This window comes from Pongo abelii, chromosome 13 (assembly GCF_028885655.2).
Source record: "Pongo abelii isolate AG06213 chromosome 13, NHGRI_mPonAbe1-v2.0_pri, whole genome shotgun sequence".
Taxonomy (NCBI): Eukaryota; Metazoa; Chordata; class Mammalia; order Primates; family Hominidae; genus Pongo; species Pongo abelii.
Window position 1 is genome coordinate 105819822 of NC_071998.2, and position 27871 is coordinate 105847692.

A 27871-nucleotide genomic window follows, 5' to 3' on the forward strand; every position below is an offset into this window, starting at 1 on the left:
CTGTCTTTACTAAAAATACAAAAATTAGCTGGATGTGGTGGCACCTTCCTGTAGCTACTTGGGAGGTGAGGCAGGAGAATCCTTGAACCTGGGAGGTGGAGGTTGCAGCCAGCCAAGATCATGCCATTGCCCTCCAGGCTGGGTGACAGAGCAACACTCCGTCTCAGACAAACAAACAAACAAAAAAAGTGTTGTCTTCCAACTCGCCTTGTTTGTTATGGTCTGAATGTTAATGTTCCCCCAAAATTCATATGTTGAAATCTTAACTCCCAAGGCGATGGTATAAGAAATGTGGTCTTTGGGAGGTTTAGGAGGATTAAGTCATGAGAGCAGAGCCCTCACAATTGAGATTAGTGCCCTTATGAAAGAGCCTGAGAGAGACCCCTCACCCCTTCTGCTATGTGAGAACACAGCGAGAAGTGCTCCCCATGAGGAACAGGCCCTCACCAGACACTGATGCTGCTGGAGCCTTGATCTTGGACTTCCCAGCCTCCAAAACTGTGAGAAATAAACTTCTGTTGTTTGTAAGTCACCCAGTTATGGTATTTTATTTTAGTAGCCCGAACAGACTAAGGCACTGTTCATAGTACAAAAGTCAGAAATGAGGCTGTGTCACTTTTTTGCTTAAAACTCACCTGTGGCTTCCCATTATTTTCAAGATAGAGTTCAGCTCCCTTTCCCTGGATACAAAACTGTTGATGCTCTGCCCACTTCACCTCCCACCAAACCCTGGCTCAGGTTTTCACTTGAGTCATTCCAGACTTGGTACTTTGCTACCCTCATGCCCTCCCAGGTCGTGTCCCTGTTTTCCAACTTTGCTGATTGTATTCCCTCCTTCTGGAATATCATCCCCTCTCCTTTTGGCTAACTCCCCTTCAAACTTCAGAAAACTCAAGCACCATCGTCTCCAGGAAGCCTTCCATGAATCCCCGAGTCAGTTGCAAAATGCTCCTTTGTCATTTTGCTTTCCAAGTTTTTGCCCTGTTATGTCAGAGTGATACACTTCTGTCCCTGGCTCCCTGGCTAATGTGGAAACCATGTGGGGTCTTCTGCATATTACTCACAGTTGCATGCTCCATGTTTCAGCACAAGCGGTGCTGCGTATCTGCACTGGCTACACATTGCATAACTCTAGGGCTGCTGTTTGTAGAGTTTTTCACAACATGCCCTGCTGTTCCCTATGGCCCTGAGCGTCAAATGGAGTCTCACGGTAGGTGAGCAGAATTGTGCCCTCAAGCTCTGGACATTTATGACAGTGGCCTGTTAGGCAAACTGGCCTCTCCTAATATAGTACTTCCCTGTTAGGTGTTAGGAGTGACTGAAACAAATGTGTTAATGCGTTAAAATGATAAAACCACATTTCTTTTCAAGAGGTGCCAGGGTCTGATTGCTCCATGTTCTTGGGAATCTCAGAGGTAGGGCTGGCAAAGGGGGAAGGAGGAGAGACATGTCCTCTGATGTGACCAAGAACTTTAATTGGAGGCAGCTCTCCCCACGGTGGCTTTTTCAGAAGCTGGAGTGACTCTTGGTGGTGGCACAGGGATGGCTCAGACGTCTTCTCCTCCTGCAGGGGGGTTTCTGAATCAGTCTTCATGACTCCTGTCCACTGCCCTCTTCCTCATGGAAGCCCAGCAGCTGTGCAGCCTCAGGGACCACGTGGGTGCCGCCGGCTAGAATGCTCATGGCCTCCTAAGGGTGCACACCTTGAGCATCATGCGGTTGTCATAGGGGAGGTGTGGATGTCTGTTTGGTACAGCACTGTGGAGAGAATTTGTGTTCAGATCTGAAAGAACAGAGGAATAAACTTATTCTGGGTAAAGGCTTTGAGTGATGTGCGAATAACCTATCTTGGCCATACTCCACTCGGAGACTCCTCAAATCATTCATGGCTTTAAAAATAAAAGTTTGCTTGTATGAGCTAAGAATGATCTCAAGCTGGGTGAAGCGATGGAGATTTTAGAGTTTACTCATTACCTCAGCGTGGCCCAGCTGATCCTAATACACATCCACAGATATCATTTGTTGAATGTCTTTTTTTTTTTTTTTTGAGACGGAGTCTTGCTGTGTCGCTCAGGCTGGAGCGCAGTGGCGCGATCTCGGCTCACTGCAAGCTCCGTCTCCTGGGTTCACGCCATTCTCCTGCCTCAGCCTCCCGAGTAGCTGGGACTACAGGCGCCCACCACCATGCCCGGCTAATTTTTTGTATTTTTAGTGGAGACGGGGTTTCACCGTGTTAGCCAGGATGGTCCCGCCTCCGTCTCCCAAAGTGCTGGGATTACAGGCGTGAGCCACCGCGTCCGGCCTTGTTGAATGTCTTCTTTGTGTGGGGCCATATGCATTCACTTACACACGGTGCCTCCCTTCATCCTCCTAACAGCCTGCACAGTGGGCAATATATTATCGTTATCCTCATTTTGGAGAGAAGGATGCTAAGGCTTAGAGAGGGAGGGTCGGCGACATGCCCACACTCAGTAAGCAGCCGAGGCAGAGTTTAAACTACCATCTAATGAAGTACCACAAACTCAGTGAGAAATTAAATAAATCAACAAACTGCCATGGAGTACTAAAGCCAGTGATTTCAACGAATATCTACTACCTAATAACTAATCTCTAATAACTGATAGAGTCTTTAGGCTGTGTTGTTCCAGGCTTGAGTAACTACACCCTTTCCACACTCCCAGAAGGCTGAAAGAAGTCTGACTATGTCCCAGCAGGAGGGGGCCGGGGAGGCCGAGGCGCAGAGAATCATTCAGGTGTTCCTGACACTATCACACACCCACGTCTGGAACCTACTGAAGGACCGTGGATGATGCTGTTGGAACATTCTTGGATTGTGGAAGCCAACAGTGGTGGAAGACCCCTCGCTGGCCTTGTGGCAACAACAGATCTTGGACCCCATGTTTTGGTGGGCAGTGGGAGGAGGAAAGGGCACTGGGGCTCCTGGCTCTGCAGCTCCAATCCCAGAAACCCATTGTTATTTAAGCGCTGGGTCATAGTGGGCCCTTCCCCTCTCTCTGACCTGCTGTAGCTCCCTGTGGCCAGCAGTTCCAGGCCCACCTACCTGGGCCCACCACTCTGAGGGCCAGTCTTTCCTCAACTGTGCACATTTCTCCTACCTGTGGAAAGGACGTGGAGCCTCCACTCTGCCAGTCTTTACCTGTAGCGTTGCCTTCTTGAACCAAAGATGTTGGAGGTCCAGCACAGTTCTCTAGGCAGCATTGTTTTCTAGATGAACTTAAGACTGTAGCTGAAAAACGTGAATCTCTTCTTTGCCAGGTCCTGTGGCAGCAGAACCCCGGGAGATGCAGCAGCCCACACAGACAATCTTGTGTTTAAGAGTCAGATTTGCCTTCTCTCTAGGTGTATGTGTGCTCTTGGGTTGGTTCTGTAATCTCTTTGTGCCTCACTTTATTTTATTTTATTTATTTATTTTTTGAGACAGCGTCTTGCTTTGTAGCCCAGGCAGGAGTGAAGTGGCTTAATCATAGCTCGCTGCAGCCTCGAACTCCTAGGCTCAAGTGATCCTCCTGCCTCAGCTTCCTGAGTAGCTGGGACTACAGGTGTGTGACACCATATCTGGCTAATTTTTTTTTTTTTAACTTTTTGTAGAGATGGGATCTCGCTATTCTGCCCAGGCTGGTCTTAAACTCTTGGCCTCAAGAGATCCTCCTGCCTCGGCCTCCCAAAGTGCTGGAATTACAGGCATAAGTCACTTTGCCCAGTCACTGGCCTCCCTTTCTTATCTGGAAAATGGGAACAGTAATACCACCTTGGAGTAATGAGTGTTTAATTGTCTGTAAACTGGCCGCTCTACTGGGAGGTGCCCCAAAGTGCTTTCTGTGCTCATTGTCTTCCCATATGATTTGTTGGCTCCATTATTCCAGCTGGGCCCAGGTCCCACGGGAGCGTGATGATGAAGCCCAGCTTTGCTGGTCCCAGTCCTGGCACTGCCGCTAACTTGCTGTGTGGCTTTGGGCTAGCCCATCCTGAGGCCCCCTGCATCTGCAACAGGAAGTCAGTGGGCTGCATCATCTATCTTTCCAAGGATTCTCCCAGCTCTGATGACCGAAGGTTGTAAGTCTATCTTATTCCCAACCTCCTTTCTCTTTTCCAGGCTCTGGCCATCTGCACTTGCTCCCCTTTGTCTGTGGCCAAAGCCCCACTCTGGAAATTTCCATCATCGGTGGTCATGTGTCGATCACAGCACACTGGGTTCACTCCATGGCCTCATCCTTGGGTAGTGACTTCCCACCCGTCTAGTGCTCCTCTCCAGCCTCAGTCACCAGCATCTCCTACTTGGATTATTGCAACGGCTCCTAAGCATCAGCATTAAGCATCAACGCAGATGAATCCTCCTCCTACAGACATTAGATCATGTCACACCTCTGCCCAGAACCTTCCAGTGGCTTCCTGTATCATGTAGAATAAAAGAAAAGTCTTTCCCTGGGCCTCTCTTGAAAAAATTCATAATCTAACCATTTATCCACTTGTCCCTCACTGTCTCCTGCTACTTTACCCTTCACCTCATTCCCGCCACACCAAACACACCACTGTTTGCATTTCTGCTGGAATGCTGGAATGCTCTTCCCCTAGAGATCCACAAGACTCGTTCTCTCACTTGTTTCAAGCCTTTGCTTAAAGAACACTTAATCTTTTTTTTTTGAAATGGAGTATCACTCTATTGCCCAGGCTGGAGGGCAGTAGGGCGATCTCAGCTCACTAACCTCTGCCTTCGGGATTCAGGCAATTCTCATTCCTTAGCCTCCTGAGTAGCTGGGATTACAGGTGCACACCACCATGCCCGGCTAATTTTTGTGTTTTTAGTAGAGACGGGGTTTCACCATGTTGGCCAGGCTGGTCTCAAACTCCTGACCTCAGGAAATCTGCCCGCCTCGGCCTCCCAAGTTTCAAGGATTACAGACGTGAGCCACCATGCCCGGCCATGAACACTTTTTCTAGTGAGGCCTTCTCTGGCCTATTTACTCTGTTTAATTCTCTCTGTTTATTCACTCTGTTTAAGCCTCCTCCCTGCTCCCAGCACTCTCTACTTCCCTTCCCCACCTCATGCTTCTCTGCAGCCCTTGTCATGTTCAGAAGCAGCCTAGAATTTATTTATGTGCACGTACTCACTTTCCCATTAGTAAACCCAGGAAGGCAGGAAGTCTCCTGTGTTCACTGCTGGGTCCCCAGTGCAGGGTGCAGGACAGGTGGTTAACAGCATTTGTGGCATGGTTGGATGAACCTGTATGTATCTCACTTTGGTCCAGGGTCCAAGCAGGTGCTGTCACCAGGGAGCAGCAAGGAATGTCACAACCAGTAGGACATCACCTGCCTCACCCACCTGCCAAGCTGATGGATGGCTTTATGGATGACTTATAGGGTTGCTTTTGGCTGCCTTCTGATGGGACCACCTCTCTTCTCCACCCTCTCCATCCTGAACTTGCTTTTCCTCCTCTTATGTTTCCTATTTTGGGGACAGGTACCACTATTCATTTTGTGTCTGCAGCTAGAAATGGGGCACCCCTTACCTCCCCTCTGCTCACATTCATCAAGGCCTTTTGAATCTATCCCATAAATATCTCCATTGTCGGCCACCCTCCATTCCCATTGCCCTCACCACTAGCGCCTCCTGCCTTTGGATCCTGACCACTGCTTTCCCACTAGCCTGTCTGGTGGCTCATCTGCAACCAGATCTGCCCCTGGTGAAAATCCTGTTAGGTCACTCCTCCTCTGCCTTAACCCCTCAGTGGCTCCCCTGTTCTGCTGCTCGAACTTGTCTGAGGATCTGCCCCTGTCGACTTTGCCAGCTCCGTTCATTCCAACTCAGTCACTACTCTTCGGCCATAGGAGCTGCTGTCTGTGCTCCAGACTTTTTCTTACTGTTCCATCCCTGTGCCTCTGCACAAGCTGAAACCTGCACCTCCATGTCCTCTCCTCATTACACTTGAAGACAGCTCAGGTGTCACTTCCTTCAAGAAGCCATCACTTTTTTATTTTTATTTTTATTTTTTTGAGACAGAGTCTCACTGTGTCACCCAGGCTGGAGTGCAGTGGTGCGATCTTGGCTCACTGCAACCATCCTCCACCCTTTGGGCTTAAGCGATTATTTTGCCTCAGCCTCCTGAGTAGCTGGGATTATAGGTGCACACCATCACACCTGGCTAATTTTTGTATTTTTAGTAGAGACAGAGTTGCGCCATGTTGGTCAGGCTGGTCTTGAATTCCCGATCTCAAGTGATCTGCCTGCCTCTGTCTCCCAAGTTGCTGGGATTACCGGTGTGAGCCACCATGCCCAGCCAGGAAGCCATCTCTTAAACCTGGGACGAATTGGGGCATTTTCTTTATGGTTCCCTTGTCCCCTGGGCTTCCCTGTGTCCTGGACCTGATTGTCATTCCAGTGTCTGCCTAAACCGCAGTGGATGCTCAGTAATATTTGTTGAATGGACTGTATTTTCACTGCCTGTTTATTTGCCTACAAAAAATCAGTGATTAAAAAAATTTGTCCAGCATATACTTTTTGAGGACCTAGTGGTGCCAAGCACTGACTGCGGTGCTGGGGATACTGCTGTGGACAAGAGCAACAGAGCCTCACTCTCGAGGAGGCAGGGGTGGGTCCAGCCCACCTTCGGGTCCCAGGATGCAGCACGGGGCTGTGTGCAGAGTGCATATGCTCTCAATACTGATTGAATAAATACAGGAACATTGTCTGACTGTTGGACAATGGTACGCTCAATCCTTCACCCCGTTCTCCCTTCCATGAACAGGCTTTTTCTTTTTTTCTTTAATCTCAGAAAGTCACGGGAATGGAAACAGCCATGGTGTCAAGAATACTGACATTCATTGAGCATTTGGGCAGGTCCTTTGACATTGCTGAGCTCATTTCATTTTCCTCTCCACCTTGCAAGGCAGGACTTTGTCTGATTTTCCAGATGGAGGGAATTGAGCCTAAGAAAGGTGACTTGCTCAGGTGTGGCACCCAAGAGAAACAGCTGGTATTTTAATGTAGTTTTATCTGAAGCCAGATTTTATTCTGTCTGTACAGTTCCAGAATGAGATGTTCAGAACCACCTTGACCTCCAAGAGTTGATGATAAGTGGTTTTTAAATGGAAAGGCTCCATCTGAAGCCTGGCAGAACAGCATAACAGTTAAGAGCACACTCTTTTTTTACTTAGATGGACTTCAGTTCCTAATTCCTGTTGCACCTTGCTGTGTAATTTTGGGCCATTTAGCCTCCTTGAACCTCAGTTTTCCAGTCTGTACAACGGTATGGTGAAACCTACCCGCAGAATGCCGTTGTAAGGATTTGGTGACATAGAGATGTCAAGTGCTTTGCAGGGTATATGGTACACGGTAGGCGTTTAATATCACTGAGATGCTGGCTGGGACAGGGTGGGGTGGGGTGGCGGGATGTGTGGTGTTTCTTGCATTACCAGTGCCCGCCTCTAGAGGGAAGCAGGAGCCAAAGAAAAGGGCCCTTGTGCTGTCCCCAGTGGGCTGTGAGTTTCAGGTCTCTAGGGACCCCACAGCACTTTGATCAGAATAAGAAAGATCAATGAGGTCAAACAGGAAGTCGTCTGGAGCTAGGGGAACCCTTAGGAGTCTTTCAGCACGGCGGGGGAGACTGGGACCCAGAGACAGAGAAACAGTGGGGTCAAGGCAAATAAGGGGTGCTTCTTGTAGCAAAGTGAATAGGTGTCCAGGAGTGGCGGGGACATTTTCTGTTTTAGTACAGAAAAATTACCCCCTCCTACCCTTAGGTCTAACCTATGAGCCTCATTCACCTGCAGCTAGCGGAGTGGACAGGAGGCTGTCTGCGATGTCACAGAGTGGGGGAACTGGGGAATATTGGGGACAGTGGGGTTTGGACTGAACCACAAAGGCAGGGAGGAGGGAGGACATATGCTGAGCCCCTCTCCAGCAGTCCATTCCTTTGTCCACCATGCTGTAATGTCCACTGTGCCTATCAGGTCAGCTGGAGTGGTTCTGCCTCACGTGTCTCTTACCCCTTTTGGATTAGTAGGCTAGCCAGGTGTGTTCTTCTTCTGGGGCTGCTAGAGGAAGACACAGCAAGCCCCACTGTGAAAACACATTTCTAAGCCCCTGTGGGTGTCCTATCTGTTATGTTTTCATTGGCCAAGCAAGTCACATGACAATTTAGTTCCTTCTCCCCAGGAAGGGGATGTTGGTGAATTCCCGACTGCTGCCACCTCCTCTCCTGTCCTGGCCTCTGTGCTATTGTGGCAGAAACCTGCCCCAGAGTGGGCTGCAGATTCTCTCAATGTGATTAGGTGGGGCCCACCCAGGTAATCGTGAATTGTCTCAAGGTCACTGATTAGCAACCTTAATTGTATCTTCAACTTTAATCTTTTGCAGTGGGGTCATTATTCTGTCTACCACCGTGTTTAAACACTTGTATCAAGAAAATAAAAGAATGAAATAATTTCCCAATTCTAAAAGCTGGAAAAAGAACAACAAAGTAACGAAAAGAATGTATAAGATTGAAAGCAGAATTTACTAGAGTATGAAAAAGCAGATGTAATTAATCAAAATCTTTTTTTGAAAAAAATTAACAAAATAGAAATACTATGTAGCTTAATCAGGAAAAAAAGGAGAAAGCACAAATATATAAAATTAGAAAGAATAAGGGGGAAATAAGTGTTGAAACAAAAGAAATTTTAAAAATCTTGAGAGTCCATAATATACTTTTATGTAAAAAATTTTGAAAAACTATGAAGTAGATAGTTTTCTGGGAAAATACAGTTTATTAAATTGACTGCATTAAAGATAGAAACTATCAATTTCTGTAGAAGAAATTTATTAAGCAACTACCCTCCCCCAAATAGGCAACAGGTCCAGACGGTTTCACAAGGAGAGTTTCACCAAGCTTTTAAAGACCAGTTACAGTGTTACATAAATTGTTCTAGAGCATATAAAATAAAACTTCCACATTCTTTTTGTGAAGCAAGTGTATATTGATAACCACATGTGATAGGGGTAATACAAAAAGAAAATTACAAGGCAATGTCACCTACCAATACTGATACAAAAATTCTTAATAAAATATTAGTGAACAGAATCCAACCTCATAGTATGAAAATAATAAATCATGGTCAGGTGAAATTTATCTGTGGAATGGAAGTTTGATTCGACATGAGTAAAGAAATTGTGATTTTTTTCTTGTAGATGCTGAAAAAAGAAAAAAGAGGGAATTGATGGATATTATATTACTATGATAAAATGGCACTCTCTCTCTCTCTCTTTATCTCTACCTCTATGCCTTTGTCCTAAACCCAGCTTCTTCCTTAATTTGCGAATACTAGAGCTATTTAAAATCAGGAACGAAGCACAGATATCTACTAACTTTAACATTGTAGCGGTGGCATTAACCATCGCAATCAGAAAAGGTAAATCAGAGACATAAAAATTAGAAGAAGAAGAAGTTAAAGTATTTCTACTTGCAGATTACATAATAGTATTACTGGTAAACCATAGGAAAGCAAAAAACAAAACTACTCAAACAATGAAAGAATTCAGAAGGGAAGCAAGGCATACAATTAGCATACTGAACTCAATAGTGTTATTATACGCAAGCAATGACTAACTACAACAATAGTGAGAGAGAAAACTTCATTTACAATAGCAACAAAAGATAAAATACTTAGGAGTAAAGTTATTAAGAAATTTGCAAAATTAATATAAAGAACACTTAAAAATAGTCCTGAAAGCCAACAAAGTAGGTTTGAACAAATGAAAAGCCATTGGTTGGTGGTTAGGAAGAATCAATGTTATAGATGTGTCAGTTCTTCCTGATTTATAATTTTCCCTAATTTGTAAATTTAGCACAATCATGATGAAAATAACATCAAGATTTTTTCTGAAGCTAGACAAATTGATCCTAACATTTACATGAAAAAACAAGCAAGAATAAAAAGAGTAAAACCGGCAGACTCCCTAGTGGAGTAGAATAGAAAGTTCAGAAAGAGACACAAATATATATGAAAATTTAGTATATGATAATAAAGGTGTCATCTCAGACGGATGATTGGACCAAAGATATTCTCCTTAATAAATATGCTGAAATGACTATATAATCATTTGGGGAAAGTGTACAGTTAGATCCATACTTCCTAAATACATAATAATAAGTGCCAAATGGAACAGGTTATACTTCTAACATATAATGCTATACAAGCAAACGAAGAAGTGTGGGTGAATTCCTCTATAAACTGGATGTAGGGAAAGGCTTTCTAACGACAACCCAAAGTCCAGATTCAATGAAACATTAATAAACTTGACTTTGAGGAGCTAGTATTTCTGGTATATAAAGAGCACTCAAAAATTAATAGGAAAAAGAAAAAAGAGTGGAAGACATAAACAGATAATAAAAACATATAAAAATGACCCTTAAACATATGAATAGATGTTAGTCTTCACTCATGGTAAGGGAAATGCAAGTTAAAACCAAAATGAGATACCATTTCTCACCTGTAGGTTTGGGAGAGCCTGAACAGTTGCTGAGGGCATGAGGAAACGGGTATCTCAGATATTATATACTCTTACAGAAGAGAACTTGGCAGCATCTGACAAAACTGTATATATCTTTTCCATTTGGCTGAAAAGTCCATGCTGAAAAATTAACCCTAAAGGTACACCATATTAATCTGTTCTCATGCTGTTAATAAAGATATACCTTGGCCTGGCACAGTGGCTCACGCCTGTAATCCCTCACTTTGGGAGGTCGAGGAGGGCAGATCACCTGAGGTCAGGAGTTCGAGACCAGCCTGGCCAACATGGTGAAACCCCATCTCTACTAAAAATACAAAAGTTAGCCAGGCGTGGTGGCAGGCACTTGTAATCCCAGCTACTTGGGAGGCTGAGGCAGGATTGAACTCCTGAGTTCAATCACTTGAACTCAGGAGGCGGAGGTTGCAGTGAGCTGAAATGGTGCAAATGGGGAAAATGTAAATTAAACAACTGGCGACTCTGGGTAAAAGGTAAATGGGAGTTCTCTGTATTATTCTTGTGATATTTCTGTAAATTTGGAATTATTTCAGAAGGTATCCAAAAAGCTAATTTGTTTTCTCCTTCCTCTCTCTCTCTCTTTGTTCTTTCTTCTCTTCCCCTTTCTCCCTTCCCCCTTCCCCCTTCCCTTCCTTTCTTTCTTTCACGGAGTCTCGCTCTGTTACCCAGGCTGGAGTGCAGTGGCGAGATCTCAGCTCATTGCAACCTCTGCCTCCTGGGTTCAAGTGATTCTTCTGCCTCAGCCTCCCTAGTAGCTGAGATTACAGGAGCACGCCACCACACCTGGCTGATTTTTTTTATTTTTAGTAGAGGTGGGGTTTCACCGTGTTGGCCAGGCTGGTCTTGAACTTCTGACCTCATGTGATCCACCTGCCTCGGTCTCCCAAAGTGTTGGGATTACAGGCGTGAGCCACTGCGCCTGGCCAATAGGCTAAATTTTTTAAGCTTAGTTAGAGGTGACAATATATTTAAAAATAATAAGACATTATTTGGTAAGGGGGAAAGGAAAAGAGAAGGACACATCCTCTGGTGCAATCAAGAACTTTAATTGGAGGCAGCTCTTCCCATGGTGGCTTTTTTAGGAGCTGGAGTGACTCTTGCTTGGTGGCACAAGGATGGCTCAGACGTTTTCTCCTCCTTCAGGGGAGTTTCCGAATTAGTCTTCATGACTCGTGTCCACCGCCCTCTTCCTCATGGAGACGCCCCAGCAGCTGTGCAGCTGCCGGCTAGAATGCTCAGGGCCTCCCAACGAGGCATGGCTGGAATGGCCAACGCTCCTGGCAGTAGCGGTTTAAGTTTCTCTTGTAAAAATTTCTTTGGGAGGCATATGCATTCAGATCTGAAAGAAGAAAGGAAAAAATTATGCTGGGTGAAGGCCTTTGAATTGGGCTTGGATGAACTGTTCTGGTTGTTTGTATCCATTGCTGATCATTCCTCAGGTTCTTAGTTTTTTTTTTTTTTGAGACGGAGTTTCGCTCTTTCACCCAGGCTGGAGTGCAGTGGCGCCATCTCGGCTCACTGCAGGCTCCGCCCCCCGGGGTTCACGCCATTCTCCTGCCTCAGCCTCCCGCGTAGCTGGGACTACAGGCGCCCGCCACCTCGCCCGGCTAATTTTTTGTATTTTTAGTAGAGACGGGGTTTCACCGTGTTAGCCAGGATGGTCTCGATCTTCTGACCTAGTGATCCGCCCGCCTTGGCCTCCCAAAGTGCTGGGATTCCAGGCGTGAGCCACCGCTCCCGGCCTCCTCAGATTCTTGAATTCCAAGGGACCCAAGGCAGACCCTAGCCTAGGACTTGGAAGTCTTTTGCGATAGGAGTTTCTTGCAGTGTGTTTTGCGTTGTGCTACATGGGTGGCTTCAGTGACAGTAGGTTGTCTTGCAAAGCACAGTGACATGGAAGGTAGGAGACTTGGGCCCATCCTGGCTCTGACACTTACGTCATTCCCTAGTGCACTTGTGGGAAGTCCCTTTCCCTCTGTGAGCCTCACCCCTATGGGGGGTGGGAAGGGCAGAAGGAAGGAGTGGGCGAGCTAGTGGGGTTCCTACCTTCTCAAGCTTGATTCAAGCAGAACTGTTCCTCTTTGATCTTTTATAGAAATTGGACTCTGTGAAATGTTGTTTTCAAGGGGGTTTAGTTGTTAGGAGAATTCAAAATGACTGGGTTGGATAATCCTTAGTTCTCTACAGGACTGCTGGGGTGGTTGTGAGTTATGTAAGACCACCTGGGCATAGAACTGGTGCCCAGCAATGTGGCTGCATTTCTTCTTCCTGGGCTGTGCCGCTGTCCCAGGATTGGGCATCTGTTCTTCTGTGACCCAGAGGCATTTCACCCCCAGTTGAACTACACTCAGTCCACAAGTGTTTTCTGGCATTGTTTACTTGCCATGCATCTGGCTGGATCTGGGGGCATAACAGGGAACAAAACTGATGTGGGCCCCTGCCCTCCTGGCACTTACTGTCTACTGGCCAAAGTAGACATCAAGTAAGCATATGAAAAATACACGTGTAAGATGATGCCGCCGGGTGCGGTGGTTACACCTGTAATCCCAGCACTTTGGGAGGCCAAGGTAGGTGGATCACTTGAGGTCAGGAGTTCGAGACCAGCCTGGCCAACATGGTGAAACCTTTTCTCTACTAAAAATACAAAAATTAGCCAGGCATGTTGGTGGGCACCTGTAATCTCAGCTACTCAGGAAGCTGAGACAGGAGAATCACTTGAACCTGGGAGGTGGAAGTTGCAGTGAGCTGAGATTGGAGATTGCACCACTGCACTCAAGCCTGGATAACAGAGGGAGACTCCATCTCAAAAAAAAAAAAAAAAAAAAAAAAAAAAAAGATGATGCCACAAAGCCTTGAAAGGAAAGGAAAGCATGGATGTCTGCCCTTTCCCCCCAGACCTGCTCCTCCTCATGCACTTCCTAGCTTGGAAGATAGTGGAGTCTGGTCTTAGACTCTAGGGTCTCCCCAGTGTGCTCTGGAATATGACTGGGGCTGCTTGATGGGAGCAATTCCATCTCCCCATCTCACTTAGCTGAAGTATCAATGGGGTCTGGTTATCAGGACCAGGCTCCCTGTCTGGGAGTTTCTGGTCAGTGTTAGGACCCCAATTTGGGACTCACCCTTAAACTCACTGCTGCTGGAGGAAGTGCTCTTTTTTGTCTGGATCAGGGGTGTTCTCGAAGGCAAATGGGAGACTGCGTTAATGCGCTTGGGATTTTGTCTGTCAAGCTCATCCTTCTGAAGCTGCAAATCTGGCAATGAGAATTCCACAGGGTCACGTGAGGCAGGCTTAGGTGAGATCACGGAAGTGAAGGTGTTTTGCAAGCTCTGAAGCAGCGCACACAGGCAAGTGGGGGTTATTATGGGGTGGGGGTGTACCTGAAACCACCACCTCCTGTCCTCTGAGGGCTTCCCCTCACAAGTAGGTGCTGGATTCAAAGTGTGTATTTTAAAATAATACATTGTATTTGTACGTATTTATGCGCTACGTATGAAATTTTGTTACATGCGTAGAATGTGTAATGATCAGTTCAGGGCAAAGTATGTCTTCTTTTTAAAACATTAACCTTTTTCCACTTAAAAATGTAATGCATACGCTTTATAGAAAAGTTACGAAATATTGAATAGTATAAGGGAGGAAAAAGTGCCCCCAAACACCTCTTCCCCAAGTTATTATCACAGTTCCGGTCTTTTCCTATGCATATTTTACATAGCCCATCATATCCTGTGTATTATGGATGAATTTTATTTTTTTGTTTATTTTTTGAGACAGGGATCTGCTCTGTTGCCCAGGCTGGAGTGCAGTGGTGTGATCATAGCTCACTGTAACCTCAAACTCCTAGGCTCAAGCAATCCTCCTGCCTCAGCCACCCGAGTAGCTAAGACTACAGGCATGTGTCACTGCACCCAGCTAATTTTTAAATTTTTTTTGGAGAGAGCGGGAGTCTCACTATGTTGCCAGGCTGGTCTTGAACTCCTGGCCTCAAGTAATCCTTTAGCCTCAGCCTCCCAAAGTGCTAGGATCACAGTTGTGAGCCATCTCACCCAGCCCTGCATTTGACTTTATTCATATACATTATGGCATAAATATTTTTCTCATGTCACTAAATTTAAAAAATGGTTGTACAATATTCTAGTTTTTGAATAATGTAAGATTTATTTAACCAAAGTTCTAATGTTGGATTTTTTATTATTTATTTTTTTGAGAGAGTCTCACTCTGGTACCTAGGCTGGAGTGCAGTGGTGCAATCATGACTTACTGCAGCCTCGACCTCCTGGGCTCAAGTGATCCTCCCACCTCAGCCTCCTGAGTAGCTGAAATTACAGGTGTGCGCCACCATGCCTGGCTAATTTTTTTTTTTTTTTGAGATGGAGTTTCGCTCTTGTTGCTCAGGCTGGAGTGCGATGGCATGATCTCGGCTAACCGCAACCTCTACCTCCCAGGTTCAAGCAATTCTCCTGCCTCAGCCTCCCGAATAGCTGGGATTACAGACATGTGCCACCATGCCTGGCTAGTTTTGTATTTTTAGTAGAGATGGGGTTTCTCCATGTTGGTCAGGCTGGTCTCAAACTCCCAACCTCAGGTGATCCACCTGCCTTGGCCTCCCAAAGTGCTGGGATTACAGACATGAACCACCATGCCCAGTCCGGCTAATTTGTTATTATTTGTAGAGGTGGGATCTTCCCATGTTGCCCAGGCTGGTCTTGAACTCCTGGGCTCAAGTTATCCTCCTGCCTCCCAAAGTGCTGGGATTATAGGTGTGAGCCACTGTGCCCGGCCCAGATTTTGCTACCATAAATACTGTTGTGATGAACATTGTTGTATATGAGACTTTGTCTTTATATACTTCTAGGTTTCTAGAAGAACAACAAAGAATTTTGTCAATAGTCTGAGCTGTGTTCTGTGATAGGCAGCTCTGTCATTTATTAGCTGCATGCCTTAACTAATTGCTTAACCCCCACCTGCCTCTTCATTCATATCTGCAAAATGGTATGCTCGATTTGAATACTAATGTCTGCTTCTTAGAGTTATTGTGGGGATTAAATAATATCATTTTACTGTTAAAATATGAAATATACACTCTGAAACAGTAAGGGATTTATCTGATCACAGCTGGGTCCCCAGTGCCTAGACAGTGCTTTGCATATTATAGGGTTTCAGTGATTATCATCATTCTTACCTTGGGAAAAGGCATTGATATTTTTAAGATTCCTGATTTTTATTGTGATTCTACTTCCAGGAAAGTATTTTAAAGACCCTCACATGTGGATTTCTGTCAAAATACATCATTGTACTATCCTGTCTCTCGGTGGGACTCTGCCAGGTTCCTGGCCATCTGTGCTCACCCCCTCCCACCTGTGTGAGTCCTAACTTTGGCTGATTTTGACAATAATGCTTCTTTTTTTTTCTGTCTGAAATTGTTGATTTTGATCGCTGATCTTCTCTGCTTGATCTCTTTTCATGGATCTTCAAGAAGGTTTTGATTATAAACTGAAGGCCAGGGTGACTTCTCTGTCTCTCTCTCTTCCCTTGACATGGTAGCCTAGGAAGTCTCATATTCCAGAGGCCCTGGCTAAAGATTAAAAGGCGGGTGGCTGGTTTGTACTAGACTTTGTGCGAGCAAGAAATACATTTTTATTCTGTAAACCATTGAGATTTCAAGGCTTATTTGTTTTAGCAGCAGAACATACTCTATCCTCATCAATACCTATATATTGTTTCTGTATGTTGAGTGCCTACTCTGTGCCAGACCCTGCTAGATGCTTATTTATATTGCCTCATTTTACTCTCCCAGTGATCCTGAAAAATAATAATGTATTGTGAATATCCCTGTTTTACAGGCAAGGACAGTGAGACTCAGGGAGGTCAAGAGACTTGCCCAACTTCTGTGGCAGAGCTGAGATTTGAACTAGCATGTATTGCCCCCAAAACAGGGATCTTAACCACTATTTTTATAGTCTTTAATCCAGTGCTTCTCAAACTATCACGTACATTCAAATTTACCTGGAGATCCTGTTAAAGTGCCAGTTCTGATTCAGTAGGTCTGGAGCGGGATCTGAAAATGCATTTCTAACAAGCTCCCAAGTGATGCCAATATTGCTGGTCTGTAGACTACACTTTAAGTACAAGAGTTTAAGCTCTCTTGTTTATTGGTTTGAGTACTTAGCCATCCAACACCCACCTCATTTTAAATTGGAATTATCACTCAAAAGATGAAGGCAGTTTGGGGGTATCCCAGCAGGCAGAGAGTGAGCAAAGTGCGGTTTAGAGAGGCCATGCAGAGTGTCCTTATCTGATACCTACTTTGGGTTGATGGCTTGTGCTCTTGGGTTTGACTGGGAACCTTGGAGTCATCGATGGCATAAGGCTCCTGACAGTCCCTGCAGCATAAACAGAAGATCTTCGAGATCAGGTTTTGGTGGGCTGCTGTTGGAGGCAAAGGAATAAGGGGCATGGGTTCTGGAATCTGAATTCCAGATGCCTATTGGAAATCGACTGTGGTGGGGGTATCATTGGGTCAGCCTCTCCCAAGGTATTAATATAATACTCCTCCCCACTCCCAAATCTTCTGTAACTTCCCATGGCCAGCAGATCCTTCTGCCTAGGCCATTTTTTCCTATTCTGTACCAAGTTTTCTTACCCATGGAAACGAGTTGAAACTTCTACTCTGCCAGCTTTGTCTGCAGGGGTGCCTTGTTGAATCAGCCAATCTTGAGTCTGAGCCCAATTAACTGGGCTGGGCTGTTTCCTAAGTAAACATAAGACTGTGGCTGAAAAATGCTAGTCCTTCACCTGTGTTCACACTCCAGATAGGATCTGATGGCAGCAAAATCTCACCTCATGCAGACATGCACGTAAACATGTTCAGGTTTCAGATAGCTCTGTGTCCTACCCCATTAACAGGTGCATGTTCTTAGGTGGATTCTTTACCCTTTTTGAACTTCACTTTTATCACATGAAAAATGAGAATAGCAGTGCCTACTTTGCAGGAGTAAAGAATCATATATATGAAAAGTAGCTCCTGTGATGCTAAGTATACGATAAATGCTCAATCAGTGGTCATTCCATTTTCCTCCCTTCTCTTCATGTAGCTCACTGGCTTCAAATGATCCCAGCTGGTCCAGGTCCTATGGAAAGGAAGCATATGGACTTGTAGGTTTAAATTCTGGTTTTGCCACTACTTTGCTGGAGGGCTTTGGGTAGGTCCATGCTTCTTTCTGTGTCTCAGGCTCCTCATCAGTAGTAAGAAGTTAGGCTGGATGATCTCTTCAAGGATCTTTCTAGTTTTGAAGGTCCAGGATTATAAGGCCTTGCTTTAGTCCCAGATTCCTTTATTTGTGTATCAAGTTTTTCAGATCTCTGGATACATTCTGTTGTCACTTCTCTTCTTGTGGCAAAACCCCCCTTTAAAAGGAAATTCTTATCATGGTATTGGTTAGGCGTCCCTCACAATACCTAATTCACTTCGCTTTGTGAGTTTTGCCTTCATTATGGGCACTTGAGTCCCATTTTCTCTACTGCCATACCCTGGCCTGAGCCACCATCATCTCTTGCCTGAATTACTGCAATAGCCTCCTAACTGGTTTCCTTATTTCTCTTACCCTGGACTTCCTCCATAATTAATACGAAAATTGGGGTAGTTCTGTTAAAATGTATCATGTCACCCTTCAGCTCAAAACTTCCAAGGATAGGAAAAAATTAGTATAGTAGATGGAGAGATATAATATGGAAGGAAGAAATGGAAACTCAAATAGAATCAAATAGAAATTCTAGTTCTATAAAAACCAGTATCTGAAGAAAATATGTATTGGGTAGGGTTAACAACAGATTGGACAAAGCAAAAGCAATGATCAGTAAACTTGCAAAAAGGTCAATAGAAATTATCCAAATGGAAACAGAGAAAGCAAAAAAGATTTTAAAAGGGTGAAGAGTACCCCACTGACCTTGCGGGATGCTACCAAGCTGTGTAACATACACGCGTTGCTGGACTCTCAGAAGGACGAAAAAAATATTTGAAGCAATAGTGGCTGAAAAGTTACTAAATTTGATGGAAAGCATCAACATAAGTACTCAGTGAGCGCCAAACATGAAAAACAAAAAGAAAATCACAACGACCGGGCGCAGTGGCTCCTGCCTGTAATCCCAGCACTTTGGGAGGCCAAGGCCGGCAGATCACCTGAGGTCGGGAGTTCGAGACCAGCCTGACCAACATGGAGAAACCCCGTCTCTACTAAAAATACAAAACTAGCTGGGCGTGGTGGCACATGCCTGTAATCCCAGCTACTGGGGAGGCTGAGGCAGGAGAATCGCTTGAACCCTGGAGGAGGAGGTTGCGGTGAGCCGAGATCGTGCCATTGCACTCCAGCCTGGGCAAAAAGAGTAAAACTCTGTCTCAAAAAAAAGAAAATTACACCTAGCCACATTTTAGTTAAATGGCTAAAAAGTAAACTAAAGAACAGGCTCTTAAAACAACTGGAATAAACAAACATGAAAAAAAGAAACTGTAAACCTTTCACTTCGTATTCCATGAAAATATCCTTCAATAATTAAGGCAAAATGAAGACATTATAAGATAAACAAAAAAATAGAGAGAATTTGTCTTTAGAAGACCCAGGCTGTAAAAAATGCTAAGATCGAAAGAAAATGATACCAGATAGAAATTCACATTTACAGAAAGGGATGAATAGGATAAGAAATAGCAAACATGTGGGGGGTAAATGCAAACTTTTTTTTTTGAGACAGAGTTTTACTCTGTCACCCAGGCTGGAGTACAGTGGCATGATCACAGCTCACTGCAGCCTCAAACTCCTGGGCTCAAGTGATCCTCCTGCTTCAGCCTCCCCAGTAGCTGGGACTACAGGTGTGCACCACCACACCTGGCTAACTTTTGTATTTTTTGTAGAGACGGGGTCTCCCTATGTAGCCCAGGCTGGTCTTGAACTCCCGGGCTCAAGTGATCCTCCCATGTTGGCCTCGAAATGTGCTGGGATTACAGGAGTGAGTCACCGCGCCTGGCCAAAAAGATTTTTTCTCTTAGTCTTTCTTTTCTCCAAAATTCAGTGGTTTTGCATATTCCTCAGAAGAAAAACCAAAGTTCTCACCTGGGTCTTAAGATATTCTGTAATCTAATCATCCTTCTTCCCTCCTGGCCACCCACAACCCTCATCACCGACTCTGTCTTCAATTCCTTCAATTTCCCAATTCCATTTGCCCCCCGCTGCCGAGTTTTAAAACACAGCAAGCTCTCAACTCAACAATTTGTGCTTGTTTTACTCTCTGCCTGGAATTCAATTCTCTTAGATAACTACATTCTGTCATTACCTTCAAGTCTTTGCTTGAATGTCACCTTTTCCAGTGAGACTTTCTCTGTTGTATTTAACATTATACCCCCTTGCCCAGCATCCCAGCACTTCCTAATCTCTTCCTTGCTTACTTTTCAAACATTTTCTTTCTTTCCTTCTTTCTCTCTCTTTCTTTCTTTCTTTCTTCTCTCTCTCTTTCTTTCTTTCTTCTCTCTCTTTCTTTCTTTCCTTCCTTCCTTCTGTCTTTTTTCTTTCTTTCTTGCCTTCTTCTCTCTTTCTTTCTCTCTTCTCTTTCCTTCCTTCCTTCCTTCCTTCCTTCCTTCCTTCCTTCCTTCCTTCCTTCCTTCCTTCCTTCCTTCTTTCCTTCTCTCTTGCTCTCACTCTCTTTCTTGACAGGGTCTAGCTCTATGCTCAGGCTGGAGTGCAGTGGCACAATCATGGTTCACTGCAGCCTTGAACTTCTGGGCTCCTCCTGCCTCAGCCTCCTGAGTAGCTGGGACTACAGGTGCGTGCCACCATGCCCAGCAAATTCTTAATTTTTTTTTTTTAAGAGAAGGGGTCTCACTGTATTGCTCAGGCTGGTCTTGAAATCAAGTGATCCTCCCATGTTGGCCTCCCAAAGTGCTGGGATTACAGGTGTGAGTCACTGTGCCCAGCTTCCTTTCCTAACACTCTACATAATTTGCTAAATTATTGTGTTGAAGGTCTGCTTCTTCCTACTAAATTAGAAGTCACATGAGGTCATGGATTTTAGCTGTTTGGTTTACTGCTCTATTCTCAGTCACTAGAGCAGTACCTAGTGCAGTGTGGGAAGTCAATAATTGTTCGTAGAATAAAAATTGAGGGTGTTTGTAGAATAAACTAGCATTTATTCTTGTCTTGAGTAAAAGCATTTGCAGGCCCTGGGGGCAGTAGAGAGGTGAGTGGTAGTTTTTGTGCCAGGAACGTCACAAGCTGTAGGACCCAGCTTACCTCATTCACATGCTAAGCTTACTCTGATGGTTTCATGAGTCAATTTTAGTTCTGCTCTCTGTTTACTGGTTGGGACTATTTTTCTTCCCTTCCGCTGCAAAGCATATCTATCTTCTTCCCATGTTCCCTATTTCGTGGGATGATCCTATTATTCACTCTGTCTCTAGAGTCAGAAGACTGCCAGCCTCCTGCCATCTGCTTGCATTCATCAGTCTTTGAACTTTACTTTCCAAATATCTCTTCAGTCTGTCTGCCCAGTCAATCCTTTGCCACTTCCTTCACCGTAGTGTAAGCCACCATCACTTCTTACCTGGACCACTGCTTAAATTTTCTCATTGGTTTGTTTGCCTCCACCTAAAGCTAGAGTTATCTGGTAGACATGTAAATCCTATCTCTCTTCTGCCCCAACAACCCTCTGCCCCACCAAGGGGGTCCCCAAGTCTGCAGATCCAACTCCTTTTGTGATCACCACTGTTATTCTCTTCAGCCTCATCTTCTCTGGGTTGCACTCACCGCCCTAGAGCCATAAGAGATGCTGTATAGGCAGCTCCCCCAATCACCTTTTACTGAATGGATCCTGTTCACATCCTGTTCCCTCTACCTGGGATGTTCTCACCTCAATACTTCAGTCATCAAACTCCAGGATTCAGCTCAGGGGCTACAGGAAGGCATGGGATAAGTTAGGAGTCCCTCCCTTGTGCTCCCACAGCACTCCCCTGCTGGCCCACCATGTTTTCCTGTACACAGCCTGTTATTGTACAGTGACTGCCTAACTCATGGTAAGTGCTCAATAAATACTTGTTGAAACATTGTCTTGTAACTGCCTATTTTTGACAGTCTGGATACTAGTTCATGAGCTTTTTCCTTTTTCTTTTTCTTTTCTTTTTTATTTTTTGAGACAGGGTCTCACTCTGACACCCATGCTGGACTGTAGTGGCACCATCAGGGCTCACGCCAGCCTCAACCTCCCAGGTGCAAGCGATTTCCCTGCCTCTGCCTCCTGAGTAGCTTGGAGTACAGGCTTGCACTACCATGCCCGGTTATAGTTTTTTGTTTTTGTTTTTGTTTTTGTTTTGGTAGAGATGGGATTTTGCCGTATTGCCCAGGCTCGTCTTGAATTCCTCAGCTCAAGAAATCTCCTGCCTCAGCCTCCAAAAGTGCTGGGTTATAGGCTTGAGTTACTGAGCCCAGCCAAGCTTTTTTCTTTTTTTTTTCTTCATTTATTTCACCTGTATTTACTGAAAACCTACCATGTGCCAGGTACTGTTAGGTGCTGGAGATATAGCAGTGAACAAGACACAAGATAGACAAATGTCCATGGAAGCAGGGACAGTATTTTATTCACTTTTTTTTTTTTTGAGACGGAGTCTCGCTCTGTTGCCCAGGCTGGAGTGCACTGGCGCAATCTTGGCTCACTGCAAGCTCCGCCTCCCGGGTTCACGCCATTCTCCTGCCTCAGCCTCCCGAGTAGCTGGGACTACAGGCACCCGCCACCATGCCTGGCTAATTTTTTGTATTTTTAGTAGAGACGGGGTTTCACCGCGTTAGCCAGGATGGTCTTGATCTCCTGACCTTGTGATCCGCCCGTCTCGGCCTCTCAAAGTGCTGGGATTCCAGGCGTGAGCCACCGCGCCCGGCCTTTATTCACTTTTGTATCCTCAGCACTCAGCCCAGGGATGGGCACAGAATAGGTACTTTATACATATTTGTTGAATAAACACATGAACCTTCTCTGACTGTTGGAAAAAACTATGCCCAACAGATCTCCTTTCTCCCTTCCACTAACTGGTTTTTAACTTTCTGCACATAAGCTGTTCCTCGTGGTTAGATACGATGCAGGCTAGACACATACAGATGTCCCCATTGTGTGGATTTTTTGGTCAAAGTGGGGGCACTCACTAGGTCCGTTTAGCTCCAATCTCCAATAGTGTTTTGGATCTGCTGCCAGGTGAGGTGTTTTTTTTTTTGTTTGTTTGTTTTTTTGTTTTTCCCTAGACCTAGTGTCAGTGTCATGGGATTTTTTTTTTTAACATGATTTGAGCTCTGATATATTTCATTGAGCTCTCTTTAGTGGATTTATTTCATTTTCCTATAATTTATAAAGAAATAGAAATTTATATAGGCAGTTAGATCTTTTGTTTTGGAGATGCACCATTTAGCAAATATCCTTGCCATTAATCTGCTTCATATTCTGCTACTTGCTTTAGTTTCAGTTGTCTTCATCCACTTATAAAAATGCTTGCCTCACAGGGTTTGGCTTTGTTCCAGATTGCCTTGTGTATATTGAATGTAGAAGGAAGCACTTCATAAGAAAGGAATGGAAGCATAGCTCTGACAAGCCCCCACCATGAGTCAGCCCTGAGTGGTTGGAGTTTTGTTGGAGTGGTAATTGATTTGTCTAGAAGAAATTGCTAAAACTTGGACTTGGGTCCCTCTAAATCTTTGTCAGCATGTGTTCTGTCTTGGTAAATCATAAAAGAAGGTCACTTTTTTTTTTAGCTTATATTCGGGAGTCAGTAATTTTCAGGTTTTTGATCATATGGCCTCTTTTAGGCTCTGCTTGGCCAAGAAATTCAAGACACTGCACAAGTAGAAACTGTTTATCAATTGTAGTGTACTCTTTCCTGCTTGTCGTGGTCTCATCTGCATTAAGGTTGTTGCCTCTTCCTGGAAAAACTCCGTATATGTACTCTCACTATAGGTACTCTCATGTATTTGTCTTAATAAATGGCAAAAGTTCACTAGATGACTTAGGATTACTGTAGCCATGATGACAAAGTTTTGATGTCAAAAATCAGACTTAAGAGGAGCTCTAGAGAAGAGAGAAGATAAAAATGCCAAACATAAATAGAAGGCTTCTTTGTCTGGAATGCTCTGGCCTCAGGAAGAAAAAGATAAAAAAGACCTTACTCTTACTCAAACCTTCTGACACCGATTTTCTTTGCTTCTCTCTTTCTCTCTCCACCCAACTTGATCTTTACTATCCACCTATACTCCTCTTATTCCTTCCCCTGGCTGCCCAAATAAACTTTTTCAGGGAGCATTTTTCTAGAAGAGAACAATCACATTGCACAATACCCGCCTAAAACTTCTGCACTGAAGGCAGATCAAGAGACGCTGAATTTAAACTCGGAGTTGAGTTGGGTAAAAATAGAATCTTCCCAAATTTCAGAACAAAAGAAAGTTTGTTTTGTATATCCTGTGTAATTCAGGATTCTGTTCGTTATTTATTGTCTTGGACTATCCTATTTATACCAATTAGTTCATTTCGTTGTTGACCTTCGGGCCAGGCACAGTAGCTCACACCTGTAATCCCAGCACTTTGGGAGGCTGAGACAGGAAGATAGCTTGAGTTTTGGAGTTTGAGACCAGCCTGGGCAACATACCTCATCTCTACTAAAAATTAAAATTTAGCTGGGCATGGCGGTGTGCACCTGCAGTTCCAGTTATTCAGAGGCTGAGGAGAGAGTATTGCTTGAACCTGAGAAATCAAGGCTTCAGTGAGCTATAATCATGCCACTGCACTCCAGCCCGGGCAACAGGAGATCCTGACTCAAAAAAAAAAAAAAAAATTGTTGACCTTCAACAATGGGGAAAATGTTTAAGAGTAGCAGGATGAAAAAGGTCAGAAGATTCAGATAACCTATCTATGCATAATATTTTTAAAAATGGACTTGAGAGGGTAAGAAAAATAGGAAGTATGCCACATGAAACTATTTCAAAAGATTTTCTCTTAAGGGTAGATAGGGCAAAGATTCAAGAATAACAAACAAAATGATGAATCAGAAGGTGACTTAATAGACTTCAGGACACTTTCAAAGGACATTCTGGGGCAAACAAAGAGTATAAGTAAAAGGAGCCTTTTCTTTATGCAAAAGCTCATATCTAAAATAGAGGATTTAGAAAAAATCAATTGGAATGGGAAATTCCATTAGTGTAGATATCTTGATCATTTTCCAAGAGTCCTAAAATGTTAACTAGAAATCAAGATAATCTTATGGCCTACTAGGTAAAACAACTGGCCCCTGAAATAAAGACAGGACCCAAATCTCCTCTGTTCTTTAAGAATTTGGAGTCTGTGGAGAACACTTGCACTTACTGTATGCAGAAAGGCCATTAGAAGAACTAATGTTCCATGTCAGAAGGACAGCTGTCCATATCTGTCTACTGAGTCTTTCTGAGGAGACCTTTGCACTTAACACTTTCCTATTTTGCCTCTAAACTCCCAAAGGGCATTGTCTGTAAATATAAATGAACAGCTATACTGCTTGCTTGTTGATATGGTTTGTTTCTTACGTGGAGATCAGACTCTTCTATTCCAACTATAATTAAGACTAATTGTTCTGCATGATGAATACTTAGACCATTCCAGTACATGATTCTCCAGCACCCACGGTGGACTATGTCTTCTTACACAGAGTCTGAAGGGATGAAACCCTTCTTGGGGGTTTAACTACTAGTAGATGAAACAGACTTCTGAGGATTCTGAGTTGAACAATTTAAAGAGCCTTTTTTCCCCTCACCTTGACTGACACAGCAAATCATATAGCCCACATCCTAGGGTACACCTGACCAATTTAAAATCCTTAGCTTGAGTAATTATGGATCACAGACACCTTCAGGTTTTATTTTAGCTAATTAGGGTAGTCTGCACCGTTGCTAACACTCCCTGTTGTGTCTGGATTAATATCACAGGTGAGGTTAATCTATAGCTAAGCCCAAGGAAAAAGCAGCCTGGCTATCTAAGGTAGATGGTCATGCCAGGGAAATCATGGAGCATGACTCCAGAGAGGCTTTCAGATCTTTTTGAAAATACTTTTAATTATCATGTCCTTTTTTTTTTTTTGAGATGGAGTTTTGCTCTTGTTGCCAGGGTTGGAGTGCAATGGTGCGATCTCAGGTCACTGCAACCTCTGCCTCCTGGGTTCAAGCGATTCTCCTGCCTCGGCCTCCCAAGTAGCTGGGATTACAGGCATGCACCACCACATCTGGCTAATTTTGTGTTTTTAGTAGAGACGGGGTTTCTCCATGTTGGGTCAGGCTGGTCTCGAACTCCTGACCTCAGGTGATCTGCCCGCCTTGGCCTCCCAAAGTGCTGGGATTACAGGCATGAGCCAATGTGCCTGGCCTTAATTATCATTGTTTTGCATCATTCAGGTTCTGTTGTCCAGAGAGCTGAATGCTTTTATGTAGCCTCTGATTTGACAAATGGTGAAACAAATGATTCAAAGACAAAAATGAGAAGAAATGAGGCAGACTGATACTCAAAATGAAAACCAGATCTCTGTACAGGGAAAAATGGAACTGTGTTTTCAAGAAAAGCCAACGACAGTGGTGAAGATCTGGACAATCTTGGAGGGTCTTTCCTGCAGCTTTAGTTGAGGGAGACCAGAAGGCAGATAATGAGAATAAAAAGAGAAGCTCCCACATTCCTAGGTAACGATGGATTGCCCTGTAACCACGGTAACAACGAATCCCCAGAACCTGTGTGACACCCATTTAATCTATTAATGAAACTCCCTTGGTAACCATTCTAACAGACACATGCCAGTAGGTACATTTCATAGCTAAAGGCCTACCATTCCTAAACACTGCTGCCTCTGAAACACCACCAGTCCACGAACTCAACACCTCCCAAAGCCCCTTATGCATCAGCGATGAGCTTTGTTCAGAGACTTTCCCATACAAGCACAGTTCTCCCTTGTTTAACCAGAAACAAATTCAGTTTTTGTTTCATGTAGTGAATGGAGGCATCTTCCACCAAAGCAGCTTATGGATATACAAGAAAATGTAGTTATTCAAATTCTCTCTTTCTCTCTTTTTAATACAAATGATAGCTTACTATACACCATGTTTTGCACCTTGATTTTTTTCAATTAAAAATAAACCGTGGAGATCGTCCATATTATCAGCAGGGATTTGAAGCGTAGGTTTGTTGACACCCCGTGCTGATGCTGTCTCCACATCTTTACCAGACAATTTTGCAAGAAAGAGGGTAGTAGAACCACTTTCTCCTCTAAGTGTTGACAGCAGAGAGCTTTGAGCTTTTGAACCCTCTTCAGAAATGAAAAGGCTGTTAGGGAGAGCGGTGTATCAGTTACAAGCACATTCTCTGGGGGTATAATTCTTGGAGATCTACTGTTAGCTAGGAAATTTAGAAGAATTTATGACCTCTTTGAATCTCTGTTTTCTGACCTGTAAAATGGGGATGAGAATAATAGTATCTACAATAGAAGGTAGTTCTGAGGATTAAATAATGATGGAAAGTGCTTAGCACAGCTTTCTGGTGTGTCATAAAGGCTTAATGAATACAAATGAAGGTTCTGATGCTGATTAATATGTAGGGGAGATGCCTAGGGGATGTGTGGCACTTCCTGCACTACCAGTGACCCCCTCTAGAGGGAAGCAGAAACCAAAGAAGAGGGCCCTTGGGTTGTCCTCAGTGGGTATGAACTTCAGGTCTCTAGTGACCCCATTGCACTTTGATCAGAAGAAAGATCAATGAGGTCAAACAGGAAGGCTTCTGGCGCTGCGGGCGGGGGTGGGGGAGGTCATTCAGCACAGATGGAGACTGGGACCCAGAGAGAGAGGTTAGAGCAAATGAAGGATGGGGATTGCTTCTTGGAGCAAAATGAATAGGGGTCCAGGAGTGGTGGGGACATTGTGCCTTTTAGTACAGAAAAACGATCACCTCCCACCCTTTGGTTTAAACTGTGAGCCCCACTCACCTGCAGCTGGCAGAGTGGACAGAAGGCTGTCTGTGATGTCACAGAGCTGGGGAACCAGGGAATGTTGGGGCTGGGGGGTTTGGACTGGACCATAACAGCGAGGAGGAGGGAGAAGTTCTGCTGACCACGATGCCATACTGTCCACCAGACTGTTTACTGGGGCACAAGTCCTGGGGCCTCGGGAAGCACCTAGAGGATGACCAGAAGGGGGCAGTACAACACTGGACTCTGTAGATGTGGGTGCCATTCCGTCTCTGTCCGCCCACTGGGTAGTAACCTTAGGCAAAGGCACTTCACGCTCAAGTTCTCCCTCTGCAATATAGGAATAATAATATATATTTTTTCT

General features: G+C 44.4%; 3 protein-coding genes and 1 long non-coding RNA gene across 12 annotated transcripts in view; 2 read left to right on the forward strand and 2 right to left on the reverse strand.

Annotated features, from left to right (window-relative positions):
• Positions 1 to 27871, forward strand: part of TMEM268 (transmembrane protein 268) — a 116275-nt gene that overhangs the window by 41654 nt on the left and 46750 nt on the right. The gene's annotated exons all lie outside the window — the stretch shown is intronic.
• TEX53 (testis expressed 53) lies at positions 1437 to 2955 on the reverse strand. Its single transcript, XM_024252517.3, has 2 exons — positions 2794 to 2955; positions 1437 to 1783 (listed from the first exon to the last, which is right to left on the reverse strand). The coding sequence occupies exons 1-2, from the start codon at positions 2897 to 2899 to the stop codon at positions 1680 to 1682; spliced, it is 210 nt and encodes a 69-aa protein (XP_024108285.1). The 5' UTR covers positions 2900 to 2955; the 3' UTR covers positions 1437 to 1679.
• On the forward strand, positions 2164 to 4479 carry LOC129047995 (uncharacterized). Of its 2 annotated transcripts, XR_008509956.2 has the most exons (4): positions 2164 to 3362; positions 3458 to 3560; positions 3885 to 4014; positions 4115 to 4479. It is a non-coding gene; the product is annotated as an uncharacterized LOC129047995 (long non-coding RNA). The 2 variants fall into 2 exon arrangements; XR_008509955.2 differs by having other exon boundaries at positions 2177 to 3560; positions 4115 to 4469.
• On the reverse strand, positions 11548 to 27746 carry TEX48 (testis expressed 48). 8 transcript variants are annotated; one of them, XM_003777435.4, is made up of 5 exons: positions 27526 to 27684; positions 17164 to 17271; positions 16827 to 16949; positions 13642 to 13773; positions 11548 to 11861 (listed from the first exon to the last, which is right to left on the reverse strand). In XM_003777435.4, the coding sequence occupies exons 2-5, from the start codon at positions 17165 to 17167 to the stop codon at positions 11758 to 11760; spliced, it is 363 nt and encodes a 120-aa protein (XP_003777483.1). In that variant the 5' UTR covers positions 17168 to 17271; positions 27526 to 27684; the 3' UTR covers positions 11548 to 11757. The 8 variants fall into 8 exon arrangements, with proteins under 8 accessions (XP_003777483.1, XP_054376503.1, XP_054376507.1 ...); XM_054520528.2 differs by lacking the exon at positions 27526 to 27684 and adding an exon at positions 21414 to 21461 and having other exon boundaries at positions 16827 to 16903; XM_054520532.2 differs by lacking the exon at positions 27526 to 27684 and adding an exon at positions 21414 to 21450.

Coding starts and splice junctions, on each gene's coding strand:
- TEX53 (XM_024252517.3), bottom strand. CDS start 2,899: ATGGGGTCCAAGATCTGTTGTTGCCACAAGGCCAGCGAGGGGTCTTCC. Junction 1,784..2,793: donor GCATCATCCACGGTCCTTCA/GTAGGTTCCAGA, acceptor CTGTTCTTTCAG/ATCTGAACACAAATTCTCTC.
- TEX48 (XM_054520528.2), bottom strand. Junction 16,904..17,163: donor GTTTCAACTCGTTTCCATGG/GTAAGAAAACTT, acceptor TTTATGCTGCAG/GGACTGTCAGGAGCCTTATG. Junction 11,862..13,641: donor CAGCAGCAGTGAGTTTAAGG/GTGAGTCCCAAA, acceptor TTCTTCTTTCAG/ATCTGAATGCATATGCCTCC.